At 44.7% G+C, this 19499-nt stretch overlaps 1 protein-coding gene across 1 annotated transcript in view; it reads right to left on the bottom strand.

Annotated features, from left to right (window-relative positions):
• The window catches only part of LOC129868392 (vacuolar protein sorting-associated protein 37D-like), a 46773-nt gene that overhangs the window by 7281 nt on the left and 19993 nt on the right, over positions 1 to 19499 (bottom strand). The window contains exon 3 of the mRNA XM_055942333.1: positions 356 to 438. Within this exon, the coding sequence (XP_055798308.1) occupies positions 356 to 438 (83 nt within the window). The remainder of the gene's footprint in view (positions 1 to 355; positions 439 to 19499) is intronic.

The following is a 19499-nucleotide window of genomic DNA, read 5'->3' as shown; positions in this document are numbered from 1 at the left end:
GTAGACATTTCTATTGAAATCGTGACCAGATAGATGTAGTATAGTGCACAGAAAACATTTTTTATTTTTTATTTTTTTATTTTTTTTAAAATCTCACTTGAAAAAGGCAACCAGTACAGTGTGGATCATAACTCCTGCATTCTTGAATACTCAAGTGTGCATGAGTTTCATGGACTATTCCTAGAACAAGCAGTAATCTGTCCATCTTTACCGGAGTGCAGAATGAACAAAAGTGGCCTGGCTGTTGACTGGCATGGAGGCTTTTCAATTATACTACACTAGTGCTGACAATGCAAAGAACACACTCAGTTGTTTATGCTAATACTAAACATTAGAATTCAGGCTTTGGATTTACCTCAGACTGTTCCTCAGCACGCGCCACATCTTCCTGGAGAAGATTCTGTGCTGTCTGGAGGCTGTGCTTCTGTATGTCGGCCTCTGCAAGGACAAAGAAACATCATTTATTCACAGGGAATGACAGTGACAGAGGGAACAGTTGAGAAAAAGAGCCTACCAAAAGAGTGACTTATGACTAGCTCAAGACTGAGGGTGGTTTAGTCACTGAGAAACCAGGTGAGATTAAATCATTTAAAAACAAATAACCTTTCAGGGAATGAACATTATTTCAAAATCGGACCTCTGAAATGAAAATGGATGGCCCTGCCTCCAGCAAAATATATTTGACCTAAACCCTCTCTGAATGCTTGGAAATAAAACAAGTGACCCTCCTCTATACCCCAAAATAATAATTTCAACAAAATGGATTGCAGAGAACATGTCTACCGTTTACCCTCACTTGTTGGACAGACCAGAGCCTTAAATATGCAGATTTAGAAACGGTTCTTCGTACTGTAAGCATTACATGGCACCGCAGGAATTATGATACACAGGGCTGCAGGCCAGAAGGTTGTGGCTCATGGTAAAGATCCTTGAGCAGGCTGTGTGGAATACAGAGCGTTATTAATGAAATGTGATGTGGACATACAGTATAGGCTAGGCTATGGGGGTTGGGGGAGTCCTTTCATTCTGGAGAGAGACAACTGAGAGCTGTCACATGACTCCTGCTCCATTGTGGCTCCCCGGTTTCTCATGGGATGCATGGGCTGTCGATTGATTAAATCTGAGACATCATTAGGAATCTGGGAATGGTACTTTGAAAAGTTAGGCCTACCTTTTTTTTCTTTTTTTTTTTAAATAAATTTTATCCCCTTTTCTCCCCAATTTTCGTGGTATCCAATCGCTAGTAATTACTATCTTGTCTCATCGCTACAACTCCCGTACGGGCTCTGGTGAGACGAAGGTCGAAAGCCATGCGTCCCCCGAAGCACAACCCAACCAAGCCGCACTGCTTCTTAACACAGCGCGCTTCCAACCCGGAAGCCAGCTGCACCAATGTGTCGGAGGAAACACCGTGCACCCGCCCCCCTCGGTTAGCGCGCACTGCGCCCGGCCCGCCACAGGAGTCGCTGGAGCGTGATGAGACAAGGATATCCCTACCGGCCAAACCCTCCCTAACCCGGATGACGCTAAGCCAATTGTGCGTCGCCCCACGGACCTCCCGGTCGCGGCCGTTTGCGACAGAGCCTGGGCGCGAACCCAGAGACTCTGGTGGCGCAGCTAGCACTGCGATACAGTGCTCTAGACCACTGCGCCACCCGGGAGGCCCCAAGTTAGGCCTACCTTAACCCAATGAGAGAAGGTCACAAGTGATTCCCTAAAAGCTATCTGGGTTTAAACCTCTTCTATTTTACAGAGAGTCAATCAATCAATCACATTTATTTATAAAGCCCTTTTTACATCAGCAGATGTCATAAAATGCTTATACAGAAACCCCAAACCGCAAGCAATGCAGATGTAGAAGCACGGTGGCTAGGAAAAACTCCCTAGAAAGGCAGGAACCTAGGAAGAAACCTAGAGAGGAACCAGGCTCTGAGGGGTGGCTGAAGTGAATAGCTTAATCAATTGCTAGTGACATAATTTTATTTTTTCCCAAGCAAAGTCAGCCTCTGAATGTCTAAGATACGAAACAACGATATCCCAATATGCATCGGAATCACATATTTTACAGCTTGTTTCGCAAACCAAAGCAATGTTATAGATCACATTATACACTGAGTGTGAAAAACTTACTTGTTAAATCCACTTCAATCAGTGTGATGGGCACACATCGATATATAGCTTAGCAACTAGCAACTAATTCTAAAACCCCTGAGAAATATTTAAATTTCATCAATTACAAATTACATGCCCATCCCCTGGACTGAAATTGAAAAAGTATGATCCTTCCCCATTTTCTTCCAGGTATCCATTCTGTACATTTTGATCCGTCCATTAAGGGGTCTACACGATTAACGTGCGTAGATCTACAGTACATGCATGCATGTTCGTGAGTGGAGTTGTTCCCCAGAGAGGAAGTCCGCCTTGTGTAGTGTATATCCACTAGGGGCTTAGAGAACCAGAGAAGCTACCAAGCAAGAGGAGCCGAGGAACTCTTTTTCAATCTAGCTAGCAACAACGTTTGAACTTCCGGATCCGGTGTTATATGCCTGTTTACAAATGCTAGCTACATGTCAGGCTAGTCTGGTGTTCAATGCTTTACGATACAACTTTTTAGCCACAGAAGCAAACATGTCTCTTTTTGAATTGCTTTTGCTAGAGCTTGAACAGCAAGAGATTGAACTGCTATTACTACTCAGGAGAAGAAGAAGAAAGAAAAAACTGAGAAAATGGAGAATACACGTCTCTTGTACAACCTATGCGAAGCATTGACAAGGAAAGACATGTTCAATACTTTCATATGTCGGTTGCCAGATTTGACGACTTTGGCGGCTTTCCCCTTACATCTCGTACGAGAGAACTCACAGCTTGCCCGTAATTGCTGCACAAAGGCTGTGTGACCCTTTGGTTTTTGGCGAGTGGCAGCACACGGACAAGTATCACTGCAAGTTATAATTTATAAGCTAGGAATCTCAACAGTTTGTGCCATCGTCACGGAAGTGTGCCAGGCTATCTGGCATGTCTTGAAAGAGGATTTTTTTTGTTTATCCCTCCATAGCACAATGGGCAGAAATCTGCAGAGATTTTGGGGATCGTTGGAATTATCCGTATTGTGCAGGAGCTGTCGACGGAAAACATGTTCGGATCCAAGACCTGGCAAACTCGGGCAGCAATTACTACAACAAGGGCTTTTTCTCAATGGTCCTGATGGCAGTCTGCGATGCAAGGTATCGGCCATATCCAGTTAAGATACGCTAAATACATGCAACTATACACATATGATGTGACAATAGTACCAATATATACGTTGCAATGATATGTCTCACATGAAAGTGATCTGGTATCTCAATAAGAGGATGGGGGCCTATGTCCAAAGCATACAGTTGAAGTTGGAAGTTTACATACACTTAGGTTGGAGTCAGTAAAACTTGTTTTTCAACCACTCCACAAATGTCTTGTTAACAAACTATAGTTTTGGCAAGTCGGTTAGGACATCTACTTTGTGCATGACACAAGTCATTTTTCCAACAATTGTTTACAGACAGATTATTTCACTTATAATTCACTGTATCACAATTCCAGTGGGTCAGACATTTACATACACTAAGTTGACTGTGCCTGTAAACAGCTTGGAAACTTCCAGAAAAATGATGTCATGGGTTTAGAAGCTTCTGATAGGCTAATTGACATAATTTGAGTCAATTGGAGGTGTACATGTGGATGTATTTCAAGGCATACCTTCAAACTCAGTGCCTCTTTGCTTGACATCATGGGAAATTCAAAAGAAATCAGCCAAGTATGGTTCACAAGTATGGTTAATCCTTGGGAGCATTTTCCAAATGCCTGAAGGTACCACGTTCATCTGTACAAACAATAGTACGCAAGTATAAACACCATTGGACCACGCAGCCGTCATACCGGTCAGGAAGGAGACGCGTTCTGTCTCCTAGAGATGAACGTACTTTGGTGCGAAAAGTGCAAATCAATCCAAGAACAACAGCAAAGGACCTTGTGAAGATGCTGGAGGAAACAGGTACAAAACTATCTATATCCATAGTAAAATGAGTCCTATATCGACATAACCTGAAAGGCCGCTCAGCAAAGAAGAAGCCACAGCTCCAAAACCGCCATAAAGAAAAGCCCGACTACGGTTTGCAACTGCACATGGGTACAAAGATCATACTTTCTGGAGAAATGTCCTCTGGTCTGATGAAACAAAAATAGAACAGTTTGGCCATAATGACCATTGTTAAGTTTGGAGGAAAAAGGGGGAGGTTTGCAAGCCAAAGAACACCATCCCAACCGTGAAGCACCGGGGTGGCAGCATCATGTTGTGAGGGTGCTTTGCTGCAGGAGGGTATGGTGCACTTCACAAAATAGATGGCATCATGAGGTAGGAAAAGTATGTGGATATATTGAAGCAACATCTCAAGACATCAGTCAGGAAGTTAAAGCTTGGTCGTAAATGGGTCTTCCAAATGGACACTGACCCCAAGCATACTTCCAAAGTTGTGGCAAAATGGCTTAAGGACAGCAAAGTCAAGGTATTATGGTGGCCATCACAAAGCCCTGACCTCAATCCCATAGAAAATTTGTGGGCAGAACTGAAAAAATGTGTGCGAGCAAGGAGGCCTACAAGGATGCCTACAAACCTGACTCAGTTACACCAGCTCTGTCAGGATGAATGGGCCAAAATTCGCCCAACTTATTGTGGGAAGCTTGTGAAAGGCTACCCGAAACGTTTGACCCAAGTTAAACAATTTAAAGGCAATGCTACCATATACTAATTGAGTGTATGTAAACTTCTGACCCACTGGGAATGTGTTGAAATAAATAAAAGCTGAAATATCATTCTCTCTACTATTTTTCTGACATTTCACATTCTTAAAATAAAGTGTTGATACTAACTGACCTAAGACAGGGTATTTTTACTAGGATTAAATGTCAGGAATTGTGAAAAACTGAGTTTAAATGTATTTGGCTAACAGGCTGACCAGACCGGACACATTGCTAGCGCGAGCATCGCAAAATAAATTTAGAAATCTATGTTTTTCAATTATTGCACCCACACTGCTCGTGCTCATCAACGAGCGTCTGCGTTGCAAGGGCTAAAATTGAAGTCATTCCTATTTCTTAAAGTCCTGCCTCTCCCATCTCCTCATTGGTTTATAGAATCAGGTACCCTGGTGATTGAAAGACGAAATGTTTTATGCCGGTTGTCGTGGTAAAAGTGTAGATGCCAATCACCATTATAAGTTTAAAGATGAAAAAGCCTGGAAGGAGGAGAGATGACTAGAAACGATTCGGTTGGCCGTTTTATGTGTGGATTAATTGTCGGGATAGAAGACCTTGTGCATTTCAGGTAAAATAACAACTCAATGTTTATATCCCAGGACAAATTAGCTAGCAACAGCAAGCTAGCTAAATAGGACAATTTATCTAGCAAGTGCAAGCTAACTAGCCATACATGTTTAATGCTTTTCGACCTGGCCCCAAATGAATGTAATTGGTTTTGATATTTTAACCTACATGTAGTGATCGCGTTTGGTGTAGGGGGACAAATAAATGTATGCACGATAGCGCACGATGGCGCACGCGCACAGCCGGTTTGGGTTCCGTGTAAGGTGTATGTAAACTTCCAACTTCAACTGTATCTACTGTACTCTATACCATCTACTGCATCTACTATTGCCTATGCTGTTCGGCCATCGCTCATCCATATATTTATATGGACATATTCTTATTAATTCCTTTACACTGGTGTGTATAAGGTAGTTGTTGTGAAATTGTTAGATTACTTGTTAGATTTTACTGCACGGTTGGAACTAGAAGCACAAGCATTTCGCTAAACTCGCATTAACATCTGCTAACCATGTGTATGTGACCAATAAAAATTTATTTGGATTTGATATCATTTACAAAGCAGTACAACTTTACTGTACTGCACACAAATCCCCAGTAAATTACCCACCACCCTAATGTATGTATGAATGAGAAAGAAAAAAAGCACACAACAGTTTTTGCGGTGAGACAAACAGGAGACATTGATCAGGAATAGACATCATCCATTGTACCATGACATCGTAGACGGCCTTTGCTGGACTCTGTTGCTGTTTCTGTAACTCCTGGTGCAGTTTATTTAAGTCATCCACCCACTGCATAATGTCAGTGTCCAAAGGATCCTCAGCTGTCTTTCTCGGAGAGATGGATCAGGGAGATGGGGTGGAGGTTGATGGAGTTGCATGGCAGAGGGCACAGGTGCGCCTGGACAGTGGGTTGGGTGTTTGTGAGAAGGGCCTAGGTGTTGGAGAGAGGTGCCGGACAGGTGATGAACCAGGCTGGGGAGATGATGAATCAAGGGGCGATGAACCACCTGTAGATGGGCCCTCATCTCCATCTCTGGACTGTCCAAAACATCACCCACATCCAACAAGTACAAGCACATGGCGAATACATTAGAATACAATGCAAGCAATCTTAAAATATCTCCATGGGCTCCATGGAGTTAAAATGGATTTCATAAACGTCTCAATCTAATTAACACACACAACACACCGTCTGTTTTCTGATGTTTGAACTTGCCATCATTATTATAACACAAGCACTGAATATTTCCCACTCACAGTTTCCCCCATCCAGAAAAGAGCTGATGTCATATGTTCTAACTAGGTCTGCTAAACATAAGATCACAAACACCCACACACATAATGTACAAAAGGACTCGGTTGCATAACGACTACATACTGTATCTGGCATATCGGTGTCTGTCTGTTGATGTTTCATGTGAACACAAAGCCAATCTAGTTGTCTGAGAATCGGTGGGACATACACCACCAGCAGCCCCACTCCTCTTGCCAAATTCACTTTTCAGATTGTGAACATACCGGTTCCGAATCTTTCTACATGTTACTTTGATATCAGTATCGGTGTTCAAATTTCGTGATATCTCCCTCCAGCTGTTGACTTTTGCTGGCTTGTCCGAATATAACCGCATCGAAGGGTTGTAAAGGTTCTCCTATTGTCTCATCGGCTCGCACAGACGCTCCTCCAAACTGGACATAGACAAAATTGCACTTAGCAAATCTCAAATAAAAAAGGAAGCTTGCAAGTAGTAGAAGCAAAGTAGCAGACCATCTGTTCTGTGTTTACACCAGAAGGGATACCGGAAAATATATGACACAGGGGCGGGGACTTACATTGCAAAACCAACTTAATACTGCCCCTCAGTATTCGCAAGGAATGATACGTCGGGTCTCAATTTCCAGGTATTACAAGGAACTGCCTCCTGTGGCGCAAAACGACATTGCAACACTGCGCTACGTCCCGTTGGCCCTGTTTGCGTATTGTCTGTAGTCCCCTTTAGGGGTGTGTGAGGGGCTGGGGACTGTAAATGTTACCTGTGAGTAAACATTTAAAAACATTGAGGTTTGCTCAAATTAAGAAAAGCCTCTATCTCTTCTCTCTCAGCCTGTCAACACGAGAAAGAGGCATCCTCACACAGCAAGGCTCCACTTCCATTGAATAATGTTTGCAGTGTCATCGGTAGGCCCCAGGGCAGGGGAATAAGGCAAACACAATCTATTAGCTCAACCCAGCTGATGAAAAATGGGGGCTTGTCCCTTGACGTGTAGCTTTGCTGTTACTATGGAAACGTGTCATCATATTAACGTGCCCTCATTTGTTTACGGCCGCAGGGTAGTAAGTGGCCCAGGCAAGTTGGCCAGCGTAACCGTGGAGCTAAGAAAGGTCACGGTGATGACACTATCTTTCTGCACCACAGAGAGAAGCCCCCACCCTTGTATCTAGACAGATGGAGCTAAAAATGCAGAATATGCAAAGACCAGCCCAACAGCTGTGGCAAACAGGCCTACTGTTATTCAGAAAATGCATAATAGCTAATTGTACACAGATCTCCTTGTTTGTCCAGCCAATTAGTGGTGTTTTCAGCATAGTTTTAGTTGAACATGTCTCCACAAGATGTTCCCTTTAACATGTCACTTCAGTTAACCTGTGATAATGGATTTTAGCATGCTAATGATTTATACAGAGCACCACAGGCAGTGTTCACACAAAAACAACAAACCATAGTAAACATTCCAATAACAAGCCCATGACAACTCTGCACCTACGCCTCCGTTCATGTCTCCATTGCCTGAACATGAATAATCCAAACCAACATTAAGGCCTCTTCTGGCAAGAGCTGTGTGAACATGTATCTTTAAATGCGTGAGAACCATGCATGTGGGAAATGGTGGGGCGAGGCGTGTCACGTGCATGACCCTGTGCTACAGATGTTGGGGTGTAATGGGAGGAGACATTAAAACACTACAGGAGCAGCTGCATGTGACCTACATTGAGGGCAGAAATAATTCAGCAGGCCTGAAGGATAACTGGCTAACACAATAGCACTAGCGGTAGCGGGTCCACCTCTGGGGGAAATGGTGTGGGGGGGGAGCAACACCACCCCCAACCTCTGGGAGTGGCGGTTGGCGTGCTGACACCCACAGCAGAGGATTTAGGATTTTGCACATTTGAAAAGGTCTGTTCTCCAAGCAAGCCAACAGAAAGAAGACCGATTTTATGATTGAACTGCAGCTGACATTGTCTCTTGTCAATGGCTATTAGATAGCATTTCTGTTGACTGGTATACCTGCAGCACTGCATATAGACACTAATGCAAGGACCAGGCTGTATCACATTTGGCTGTAATTGGGAGTCCCATAGTGCGGCGCACAATTGGCCCAGCGTCGTCCTGGTTTGGCCGGGGTAGGCCGTCATTGTAAATATGAATGTGTTCTTAACTGACTTGCTGTCACGATCGTTTGAAGCATATTCGGACCAACGTGCAGCGTGATCTGGGTTCCACATCTTTATTTAGTGAAACGCACAAAACAATAAAGCAAGAACGAAACGTGATGACAATGGAGTGCTGACATATAACTAACCATAAACAATATCCCACCAAACACAGGTGGAAAAATGCTACTTAAATATGATCCCCAATTAGAGACAACGATAGCTAGCTGCCTCTAATTGGGAATCATACCAAATCAAATCAAATGTATTTATATAGCCCTTCGTACATCAGCTAATATCTCGAAGTGCTGTACAGAAACCCAGCCTAAAACCCCAAACAGCAAGCGATGCAGGTGTAGAAGCACGGTGGCTAGGAAAAACTCCCTAGAAAGGCCTCTCCAGTACGCCTTCACAGCCCAGTACGTCCTGTGCCAACTCCTCGTAGTCACTGTGCAAAGTGTGTTAAAGTTCCGGTACAATTGATGCCGGCTATACGCACCAGGTCTCCAGTGCGCCTTCACAGCCCAGTACGTCCTGTGCCAGCTCCACGCACCAGGCCTCCAGTGCACCAACATAGAAAACACCAACATAGAAAACAAAACTAGAACCCCACATAGAAAATATAAACTAGACTAACCCCACAGTCACGCCCTGACCTAATCTACCATAGAAAATAAGGACTCTATGGTCAGGACGTGACAGTATCCCCCCCCAAAGGTGTGGACTCCGGCCGCAAAACCTGAAACTAAAAGGGAGGGTTGGGGGGGTGTCTAGTGTCGGTGGCGGCTCTGGTGCAGGACGAAGAACCCTCTCATCCCGTGGATCCGCTAGCATCGGAGGCGGCTCTGGTGCGGAACGAAGAACCCGCTCATCCCGCGGATCAACTATCTTTGGTGGTGGCTCTGGTGCGGGCCGAAGAACCCGCTCATCCTGCGGATCCAGCCATGGACCCAGGCTGAACAATGTGCCTGGACTGGACCTAGATGCCGAGGAAGGCTCCTGCCATGGAGCGGGACTGGACACCGGCCCTGGCCTGGACATCGGTGCAGAGGAAGACTCCTGCCATGGAGCTGGACTGGACGCCGTGTTTAGACTAGACATCGGCGCAGAGGAAGGTTCCTGCATTGTAGCTGGACTGGACGCCGTGCTCGGACTGGACATCGGCGCAGAGGAAGGCTCCTGCCCTGGAGCTGGAGGTTCTAGACCGTGGACCGTCGCAGGAGGTTCCGGGCAGTGGACCGTCGCAGGAGATTCCGGACCGTGGACCGTCTCAGGAGGTTCCGGACTGTGGACCGTCGTTGGAGGTTCCGGACTGTGAAACGTCGCCAGAAGCTCTGGACTGTGAACCGTCGCCGGAAGCTCTGGACTGGGACTCATCACCGGAAGCTCTGGACTGGGAACCGTCACCGGAAGCTCTGGACTGGGAACCGTCACCGGAAGCTCTGGACTGGGGATCGTCGCCGGAAGCTCTGGACTGGGAACCGTCGTCTGGAAGCTCTGGACTGGAAACTGTCGCCGGAAGCTCTGGACTGGGGAGACGCACTGGAGGCCTGATGCGTGGGGCCGGCACAGGTGGCACCGGACTGGTGACACACACCTCAGGGCGAGTGCGAGGAGCAGGCACAGGACGCACCTGACTGGGAAGACGCACTGGAGGCCTAGTGCGTGGAGCCGGCACAGGTGAAGCCAGACTGGTGACACGCACTTCAGGGCGAGTGCGGGGAGCAGGCACAGGATGTACCGGACTGGGGAGGCGCACTGGAGGCCTGGTGCGTGGAGCTGGCACAGAACTAGAACCCCACATAGAAAATATAAACTAGACTAACCCTCCAGTCACGCCCTGACCTACTCCACCATAGAAAATAAGGACTCTCTATGGTCAGGACGTGACACTTGCCTAGGTAAATAAAGGTTAAATAAAAATAAAAGGACATGTGTCCACAGGAATGTCCTTTTCCAATGGTACCGTCCTGTCAAATTAATATGGGAATTCATAAGACGTCTAACGTGGAAGCTGATACTGTTGTATACTGATGCTACTCAAATAGGTCATAATATCACAGGTGGGGTGTCGCAGGGTTTGGTGTATTAGAGCCCTCCAAATTAGCCAGTGGGTCAGCAGTAAATTATAACTCTGCAGGACCCTGGCCCGGTTTAGATGCCTACATAGCACAACATGTCTTCTCTCTCAAATTAGGTCAGGATGAAAAAGACAAAGCACGCAATCTCCTAGACCATTTTATTCAGCGAAATGAAAGCCCTCTCCCGCACACACTCTTCCTGACATAACGGTGGGTGTTCTCTTTGGTATGTGGAGATACTGTAAATACTGTGGTCTGCTGCTGCTCCTCTTGAATGGGGATGATAAAATGAGCTTGATGGGCTTCACACAAAAGAGACACACAGTGATGTTTCCTGAATGTGTCACCCTGTCTCTTTACAATGTTTCAAGCTTTTTATAACATAAAGGCACTGTGCTGACATCTGCTATGCCTCCCTCTGACAAGTTTGGTAGAGTTCCCAGAAATCTTTTAGGATGTAGATGAGGCGGATAAAATGCATACCTGGGGCCTCATTTATAAACAGTACGTACAGTTGTAGTCAGACGTTTACATACACCTTAGCCAAATACACGTGAACTCCAAATACACGTTTTTCACAATTCCTGACATTTAATCCCAGTAAAAATTCCCTGTCTTAGGTCAGTTAGGATCACCACTTTATTTCAAGAATGTAAAATGTCAGAATAGTAATAGAGAGAATGATTTATTTCAGCTTTTATTTCTTTCATCACATTCCTAGTGGGTCAGAAGTTTACATACACTCAATTACTTTTTGATAGCATTGCCTTTAAATTGTTTAACTTGTGTCAAACGTTTCGGGAAGCCTTCCACAAGCTTCCCACAATAAGTTGGGCCAATTTTGGCCCATTCCTCCTGACAGAGCTGGTGTAACTGAGTCAGGTTTGTAGGCCTCCTTGCTCGCACACGCTTTTTCAGTTCTGTTCACAGATTTTCTATAGGATTGAGGTTAGGGCTTTGTGATGGCCACTCCAATACCTTGACTTTGTTGTCCTTCAGCCATTTTGCCACAACTTTGGAAGTATGCTTGGGGTCATTGTCCATTTGGAAGAACCATTTGCGACCAAACTTTAACTTCCTGACTGATGTCTTGAGATGTTGCTTCAATACATCAACATAATTGTCCTACCTCATGATGCCATCTATTTTGTAAAGTGCACCAGACTCTCCTGCAGCAAAGCACCCCCACAACATGATGCTGCCACCCCCATGCTTCACGGTTGGGATGATAGTCTGTTTTTTTTATGGCAGTTTTGGAGCAGAGGCTTCTTCCTTGCTGAGTGGCCTTTCAGGTTATGTTGATATGGGACTTGTTTTACTGTGGATATAGATACTTTTGTGCTTGTTTCCTCCAGCATCTTCACAAGGTCCTTTGCTGTTGTTCTGGAATTGATTTGCACTTTTCGCACCAAAGTACGTTCATCTCTAGGGGACAGAACAGGTCTCCTTCCTGAGCGGTGTGACGGCTGCGTGGTCCCATGGTGTTTATACTTGTGTACTATTGTTTGTACAGATGAACGTGGTACCTTCAGGTGTTTGGAAAATGCTCCCAAGGATGAACCAGACTTGTGGAGGTCTTGGCTGATTTCTTTTGATTTTCCCATGATGTCAAGCAAAGAGGCACTGAGTTTGAAGGTAGGCCTTGAAATACATCCACAGGTACACCTCCAATTGACTCAAATTCTGTCAATTAGCCTATCAGAAGCTTCTAAAGCCATGACATCATTTTCTGCACTTTTTCAAGCTGTTTATCCGAAATGTCTTTTTGATACTGTCGCAAAGCTAACTAAAAAGCAGCATTCCCTAAGAGAGGATGGCTTTCACTTCATCAGTAATAAATTCATGAACTTCTTTGAGGAAAAGATCATGATCATTAGAAAGCAAATTACGGACTCCTCTTTAAATCTGCGTATTCCTCCAAAGCTCAGTTGTCCTGAGTCTGCACAACTCTGCCAGGACCTAGGATCAAGAGAGACACTCAAGTGTTTTAGTATTATATCTATTGACACAATGATGAAAATAATCATGGCCTCTGTAACGATTCTCCTCTTCGTCTGAGGAGGAGTAGGAAATATCGGACCAATGTGCAGCGTGGTAAGTGTCCATAATTAGATTTTTAATAAATCAACTGAACACTGAACAAAATAACAAAAGCACAAACAAACAAACAACCGAAACAGTTCTGTATGGTGAAACACAGACACAGAAAATAACTACCCACAACCCATAGTGGGAAAACAGGCTACCTAAGTATGATTCTCAATCAGAGACAACGATCGACACCTGCCTCTGACTGAGAACCATACTAGGCCAAACACATAGAAATATAACACACAGAACAAAACATACAATAACAACATAGAATGCCCACCACAACTCACGCCCTGACCAAACTAAAATAAAGACATAAAAAAGGAACTAAGGTCAGAACGTGACAGCCTCTAAACCTTCAAGCTGCATACTGGACCCTATTCAAACTAAACTACTGAAAGAGATGCTTCATGTGCTTGGCCCTCCTATGTTGAACATAATAAACGGCTCTCTATCCACCGGATGTGTACCAAACTCACTAAAAGTGGCAGTAATAAAGCCTCTCTTGAAAAAGCCTAACCTTGACCCAGAAAATATAAAAAACTATCGGCCTATATCGAATCTTCCATTCCTCTCAAAACTCGGACAAAACAGAGATGCTTGTTCTAGGTCCCAAGAAATAAAGAGATCTTCTGTTGAATCTGACAATTAATCTTGATAGTTGTACAGTCGTCTCAAATAAAACTGCGAAGGACCTCGGCGTCACTCTGGACCCTGATCTCTCTTTTCACAAACATAACAAGACTGTTTCAAGGACAGCTTTTTTCCATCTATGTAACATTGCTCCTGCTGTCTCTAGAGAGTTGAAAACAGCAGGTCTGGGACAGGTAGCACGTCCGGTGAACAGGTCAGGGTTCCATAGCCGCAGGCAGAACCTCCAGGCAGGCAGAATCTCCAGCAGGCCACAAATGTGCATGTGTCTGCTCAAACGGTCAGAAACAGACTCCATGAGGGTGGTATGAGGGCCCGACGTCCACAGGTGGGGGTTGTGCTTACAGCCCAACACCGTGCAGGATGTTTGGCATTTGCCAGAGAACACCAAGATTGGCAAATTCGCCACTGGCGCCGTGTGCTCTTCACAGATGAAAGCAGGTTCACACTGAGCACATGTGACAGAGTCTGGAGACGCTGTGGAGAACGTTCTGCTGCCTGCAACATCCTCCAGCATGACCGGTTTGGCGGTGAGTCAGTCATGGTGTGGGGTGGCATTTCTTTGTGGGGCCGCACAGCCCTCCATGTGCTCGCCAGAGGTAGCCTGACTGCCATTAGGTACGGAGATGAGATCCTCAGACCCCTTGTGAGACCATATGCTGACACATGCACATTTTCCAATATGCAACCAATCTTTCAGAGTGCATGTACAGGCACTCGCTATAGGCAGCATGCATGTTTAGTTTGAAAAGTTCACAGTAAAATATCTAAATGTTCGCCCAAACCTCTGCAGAAATGTGATCAAATATGCCATTGCACTTTCTTTTACAAACTGCAGTGGTCTAATTCCAATAGTGCCAAATTATACAGCAAATAGAGGGTGTTATTGTCACCATAAAAGGTGAATGGAGGGTGTTTTCCAGGCAAAGTTTTAATGCTTGTTCACATGTAACAGATGTCCAACAAAGACAAGAAGACTGGTCTCGGCACCAGTGTAACTCTTGCGTTATATTTTTAAAGAAAGGATTGTCCAGCCAGCGATCCCAGTTGATTGGTGTTTACTCTGACGATGGACACAAGAAGCACATTAGATGTGCAGGAGAACAGTATGTTGATGGCTGTAGATTCTTGATTTGGCAGGTAGCCTAGAGGTTAAGGGTGTTGGGACAAAAATCGAAAGTTTGTTGGTTCAAATCCCAGAGCAGAGTAGATGAAAAATGTGCCCTTGAGCAAGGCACTTAACTAATTGCACCTGTAAGTCGCTCTGGATAAGAGTGTCTGTTAAATGACTATATGTAAAATGTAGTGTGAAAATCATTGTGAATTAGCAGGGAGTTATTGCGGCCATTACAATTAGAGCATGCAAGCTAACTCGCTCTTACAGCAATACAATAGTAAAGCACATCCCAGGATGCCTCCAATATCTAACAGGCACTGTACACATATACAGTAAACCTGGACAAATTTGATTGTGTTACAAAGTGGGATTAAAATGTATTAAATTGTCTTTTTTTCCCTTCAACGATGTACACAAAATACTCAGTAACATCAAAGTGGAAGAAAAATTCTAACATTTATTTACATTTTTTTGTTATTTATTATATCTTGATTAGATTAACCCCCTGGGTGAATACATGTTAGAATCACCGTTGGCAGCGATTACAGCTGTAAGTCTTTCTGGGTAACTCTCTAAGAGCTTTCCACACCTGGATTGCGCAACATTTGCCCATTTTATAATTTTTCAAGCTCTGTCAAATCGCTTGTTGATCATTGCTAGACAACCATTTTCAGGTCTTGCCATAGATTTTCAATCAGATTTAAGTCAAAACTTTAACTCAGCCACTCAGTTGGTAACCAACTCCAGTGTAGATTTGGCCTTGTGTTTTGGGTTATTGTCCCGCTGAAAGGTGAATTTATCTCCCAGTGGAAAGCAAACTGAACCAGGTTTTCCAGCCATTAAACTCTGTATCTGTTTTAGTCACCATTGGCCTCATGGTAAAATCGCTGAGCGGTTTCCTTCCTCTCCGGCAACTGAGTTAGGAAGGACGCCTGTATCTTTGCAGTGACTGGGTGTATTGATACACCATCCAAAGTGTAATTTATAACTTCACCATGCTCAAAGGGATATTCAATGTCTGCTTTTTTTTATTTTACCCATCGACTAATAGGTGCCCTTCTTTGCGAGGGATTGGAAAACCTCCCTGGTCTTTGTGGTTGAATCTGTGTTTGAAATTCACTGCTCGACTGAGGGACCTTACAGATAATTGTATGTGTGGGGTACAGAGATGAGGTAGTCATTCGAAAAAAGCATGTTAAAAACTATTATTAAACACATAGTCCATGCAACTTATTATGTGAATTGTTAAGCAAATGTTTTACTCCTGAACGTGTTTAGGCTTACCATAGCAAAGGGGTTGAATACTTATTGACTCAAGACATTCCAGCTTTTCATTTCGAATTAATTTGTACAAATGATGGGGTATTATGTGTAGGCCAGTGACAAAAAAAATCTAAATCAGTGGAGGCTCCTGTCACTACTCCCGCCGAAGTCGGTCCCTCTCCTTGTTCGGGTGGCTTTCGGCAGTCGACGTCACCGGTCTTCTAGCCAGCGCCGCTCCACCTTTCATTTTCCATTTGTTTTGTCTTGTTTTCCCGCACACCTGGTTTACATCCCCTCATTACTCTACATGTATATTATCCTCTGTTCCCCCCATGTCTGTGTGTGGTTTTGTTCGTTCGTTACGTGTGTGACGCTACAGGCTGGTTTTGCGCCGGGTATTGTTAACCCGTGGTTTTGTTATTTTGTACCATGTTGTGTGATTTTGTGCGCTATCGCTTGTTCCTTGGGCCAAAGTGTTGACGCAGTTGCGTCCGGCTGTTTTCCTCTGCCTGATTAAAGTGTGCCTGTTCACTAATCTCTGCTCTCCTGCACCTGACTTCCTTTGACCAGTTGCGCACACTCTGACAGCTCCTCAGAGGAGGAAGGGGAGGACCATCCTCCTCAGTGAATTTCATTTTTTTTTTTAAAGTGAAACATTTCAAAAGTTATCCATTATAAATAAAACTATACTAAATATATTCACGTCACCAAATAATTTATTAAAACACACTGTTTTGCAATTAAGGTCTCCAGTAGCCTCAACAGCACTCTGTAGGGTAGCAGCATGGTGTAGCCAGAGGACAGCTAGTTTCCGTCCCCCTCTGGGTACACTGACTTCAATACAAAACCTAGGAGGCTCATGGTTCTCACCCCCTTCCTTAGACTTACACAGTAATTATGACAACTTCCGGAGGATGTCCTCGAACCTATCAGAGTTCTTGCAGCATGAACTGAAATGTTGTCCACCCAATCAAAGAATCAGAGAATGAATCTAGTACTGAAGTACATTTACATTTAATCTCGTACATTTATGCAGTGCATAATATATGGGGAGTAGTTGACTCAAAGTGAGAGAAATACAATAGTTGAACAGTTTGAACAAATGTATTAATTTAAAAATGAAGGAGAAGCAAGAGTGGGAGAGCTAGCTATATTTAGTTATTTTTTTAACTTTCACTTAGCTATGCAGCTAGCTAGTTCAGCCTACTCAAAAACCCAGCTCAAACAGAGAGTGATGCTATGTTTGCTAGGTCGTTATGGCCCTCCAACACTAGAACTCTTCCAAGGAAAGGTAAACTTTTGGTTTTATTAATGTATTGACACCGGGTAACTGCTAAACTGATTGCTGACTGTACACTGTATTGCGTTATTGTAGCGGGTTTACTGACGTGTTAGTTCTAGTAGCTATGTTGATTATGACGTTTGCTAAAATGGTGACATCAATGTAGACTGTGTGTAGCGGTTAGCGGTAATGATATGAAGGTTTGGCTTGGAAATGTTTTTTCGTCTGATCACAGACAGCTGTTGTGTTGGGCACGACAGCTGAGAGTAGGAGAGCTCATAGATGCGAGAAGGAATTATATAACGAGCAAAATGATCATGCTGTTTGTATGTGGCTGTTATCAAAGTGAACTGTGTTTGCATGTGATCAGGGGTGTAACGGTCAGGGCGTGACAGTACCACCCCCCCCTCCAAAGGTGCGGACTCCGGCCGCAAAACCTAAACCTATAGGGGAGGGTCTGGGTGGGCATTTCTCCGCGGTGGCGGCTCTGGTGCGGGAACCCTCGCCGCCGACCCCGGACTGGGGACCCTCGTAGCGGGCCCCGGACTGGGGACCCTCGTTGGGAGCTCCGGACTGAAGGGCGCCTCTGGAGGGTCCGGACTGGAGGGCGTCGCTGGAAGCTCCTGACTGGAGGGCAACACTGGAGGCTCTGGACTGGAGGGCGTCGCTGAAAGCTCCTGACTTGAGGGCGACTCTGGAGGGAGGAGACGCAGAGACAGCCTGGTACCTACAGGAGGCCTGGTGCGTAGAGGAGGCACCGGATGAACCGGACTGTGGGGGAGCACTGGAGCATGGCACTTGCGGAGGGCTGGTATATAGCGCTCCGGGTTATGAGCGCTCACTGGAGACACCGTGCACTTCACCGCATAACACAGAGTCTGACCAGTACCACGCTGCTTCCGGTAAGCACGGGGAGTTGGCTCAGGTCTATCGCCTGACTCCACCAATCCCCCCGTTTGCCCCCCCCCCCGCTGCCTCTCATGCCTGCTGCGCTGCCTTGCCTCATATCGCCGCCTCTCCGCTTTAGCTGCCTCCAGCTCTTTTTCGGGCGGCGATATTCCCCAGCCTGTCTCCAGGGTCCCTGTCCATCCAATATCTCCTCCCAAGTCCAGGAGTCTTGAACCCTCTGCTCCTCGTTACCACGCTGCTTGGTCCGTTTCTGGTGGGTAGTTCTGTAACGGCCGTCGTCTGAAGAAGGAGTGGACCAAAGAGCAGCGTGGTAAGTGTTCATGCTTTCTTTATTAAAACTGAACACTGAGACAAAATAACCAAAAATAGAACAACACGAAAACAGTTCTGTCTGGTGCAGACATAAAACAGAAAACAACTACCCACAAAAACCATGTGGGAAAAAGCTACCTAAGTATGGTTCTCAATCAGAGACAACGATAGACAGCTGCCTCTGATTGAGAACCACACCAGGCCAAACAACAAAGAAATACAAAACATAGAAAATTAACATAGAATGCCCACCCAAATCACACCATGACCAAACCAAAATAGAGACATAAAAAGCTCTCTACGGTCAGGGTGTGACAAGGGGTGTATTCATTCCGCCGATTCTGTTGAAAAAAGTTAAACGGAAGCAAACAAAATGAGGATAAACATACATGAATTTGTCCAATCGAAACTCTTGTTTGCAACTGTTGGACTAAGTATTACAGTACACCCTAGATCAGCTAAATGCAGGAAAGAGTCTGCATGGCGGTATTGAATGTGTCACAGTTTGTCACCTTGATTACTCAAATGTTTATCTCGACCTGTGCACCTACGTTGTGAACTTTAATTCATAAGCTAGGTTTTAGCAACCTCATGATGGGTATACGGAAAATTTGAATATCATCTAGTAGCCTAATGTTACATGGATCTGGGTGTTACATGGAGCTGGGTTAATGGAATATGAATGCAGTCATCCAATATGCTGTAATAGAAATAAGGCCATGCTTATAAAATAAAAATTGTCCTCCCTCATTTTAAACGTCACCGATCTCAATTTAATACATTTAAAATTCAGGTTGTAACACAACATAATGTGAATAAAGTCAAGGGTTGTGAATAGTTTCTGACGGCACTGTAAATAAATCTGGACATGTACATAGTGAACTCGTACACATGTTAATATGATAATAGAATATAGTATTTCAGATACATATTTCTGAAGTGTCAAGTGGACACATAACCCACCATGTTACACACACGCACAGCAGTTTTACAACAGGTC

The sequence above is a fragment of the Salvelinus fontinalis genome, chromosome 13 (genome assembly GCF_029448725.1).
Source record: "Salvelinus fontinalis isolate EN_2023a chromosome 13, ASM2944872v1, whole genome shotgun sequence".
Taxonomy (NCBI): Eukaryota; Metazoa; Chordata; class Actinopteri; order Salmoniformes; family Salmonidae; genus Salvelinus; species Salvelinus fontinalis.
This window is presented reverse-complemented; position numbering and strand designations above follow the sequence as displayed.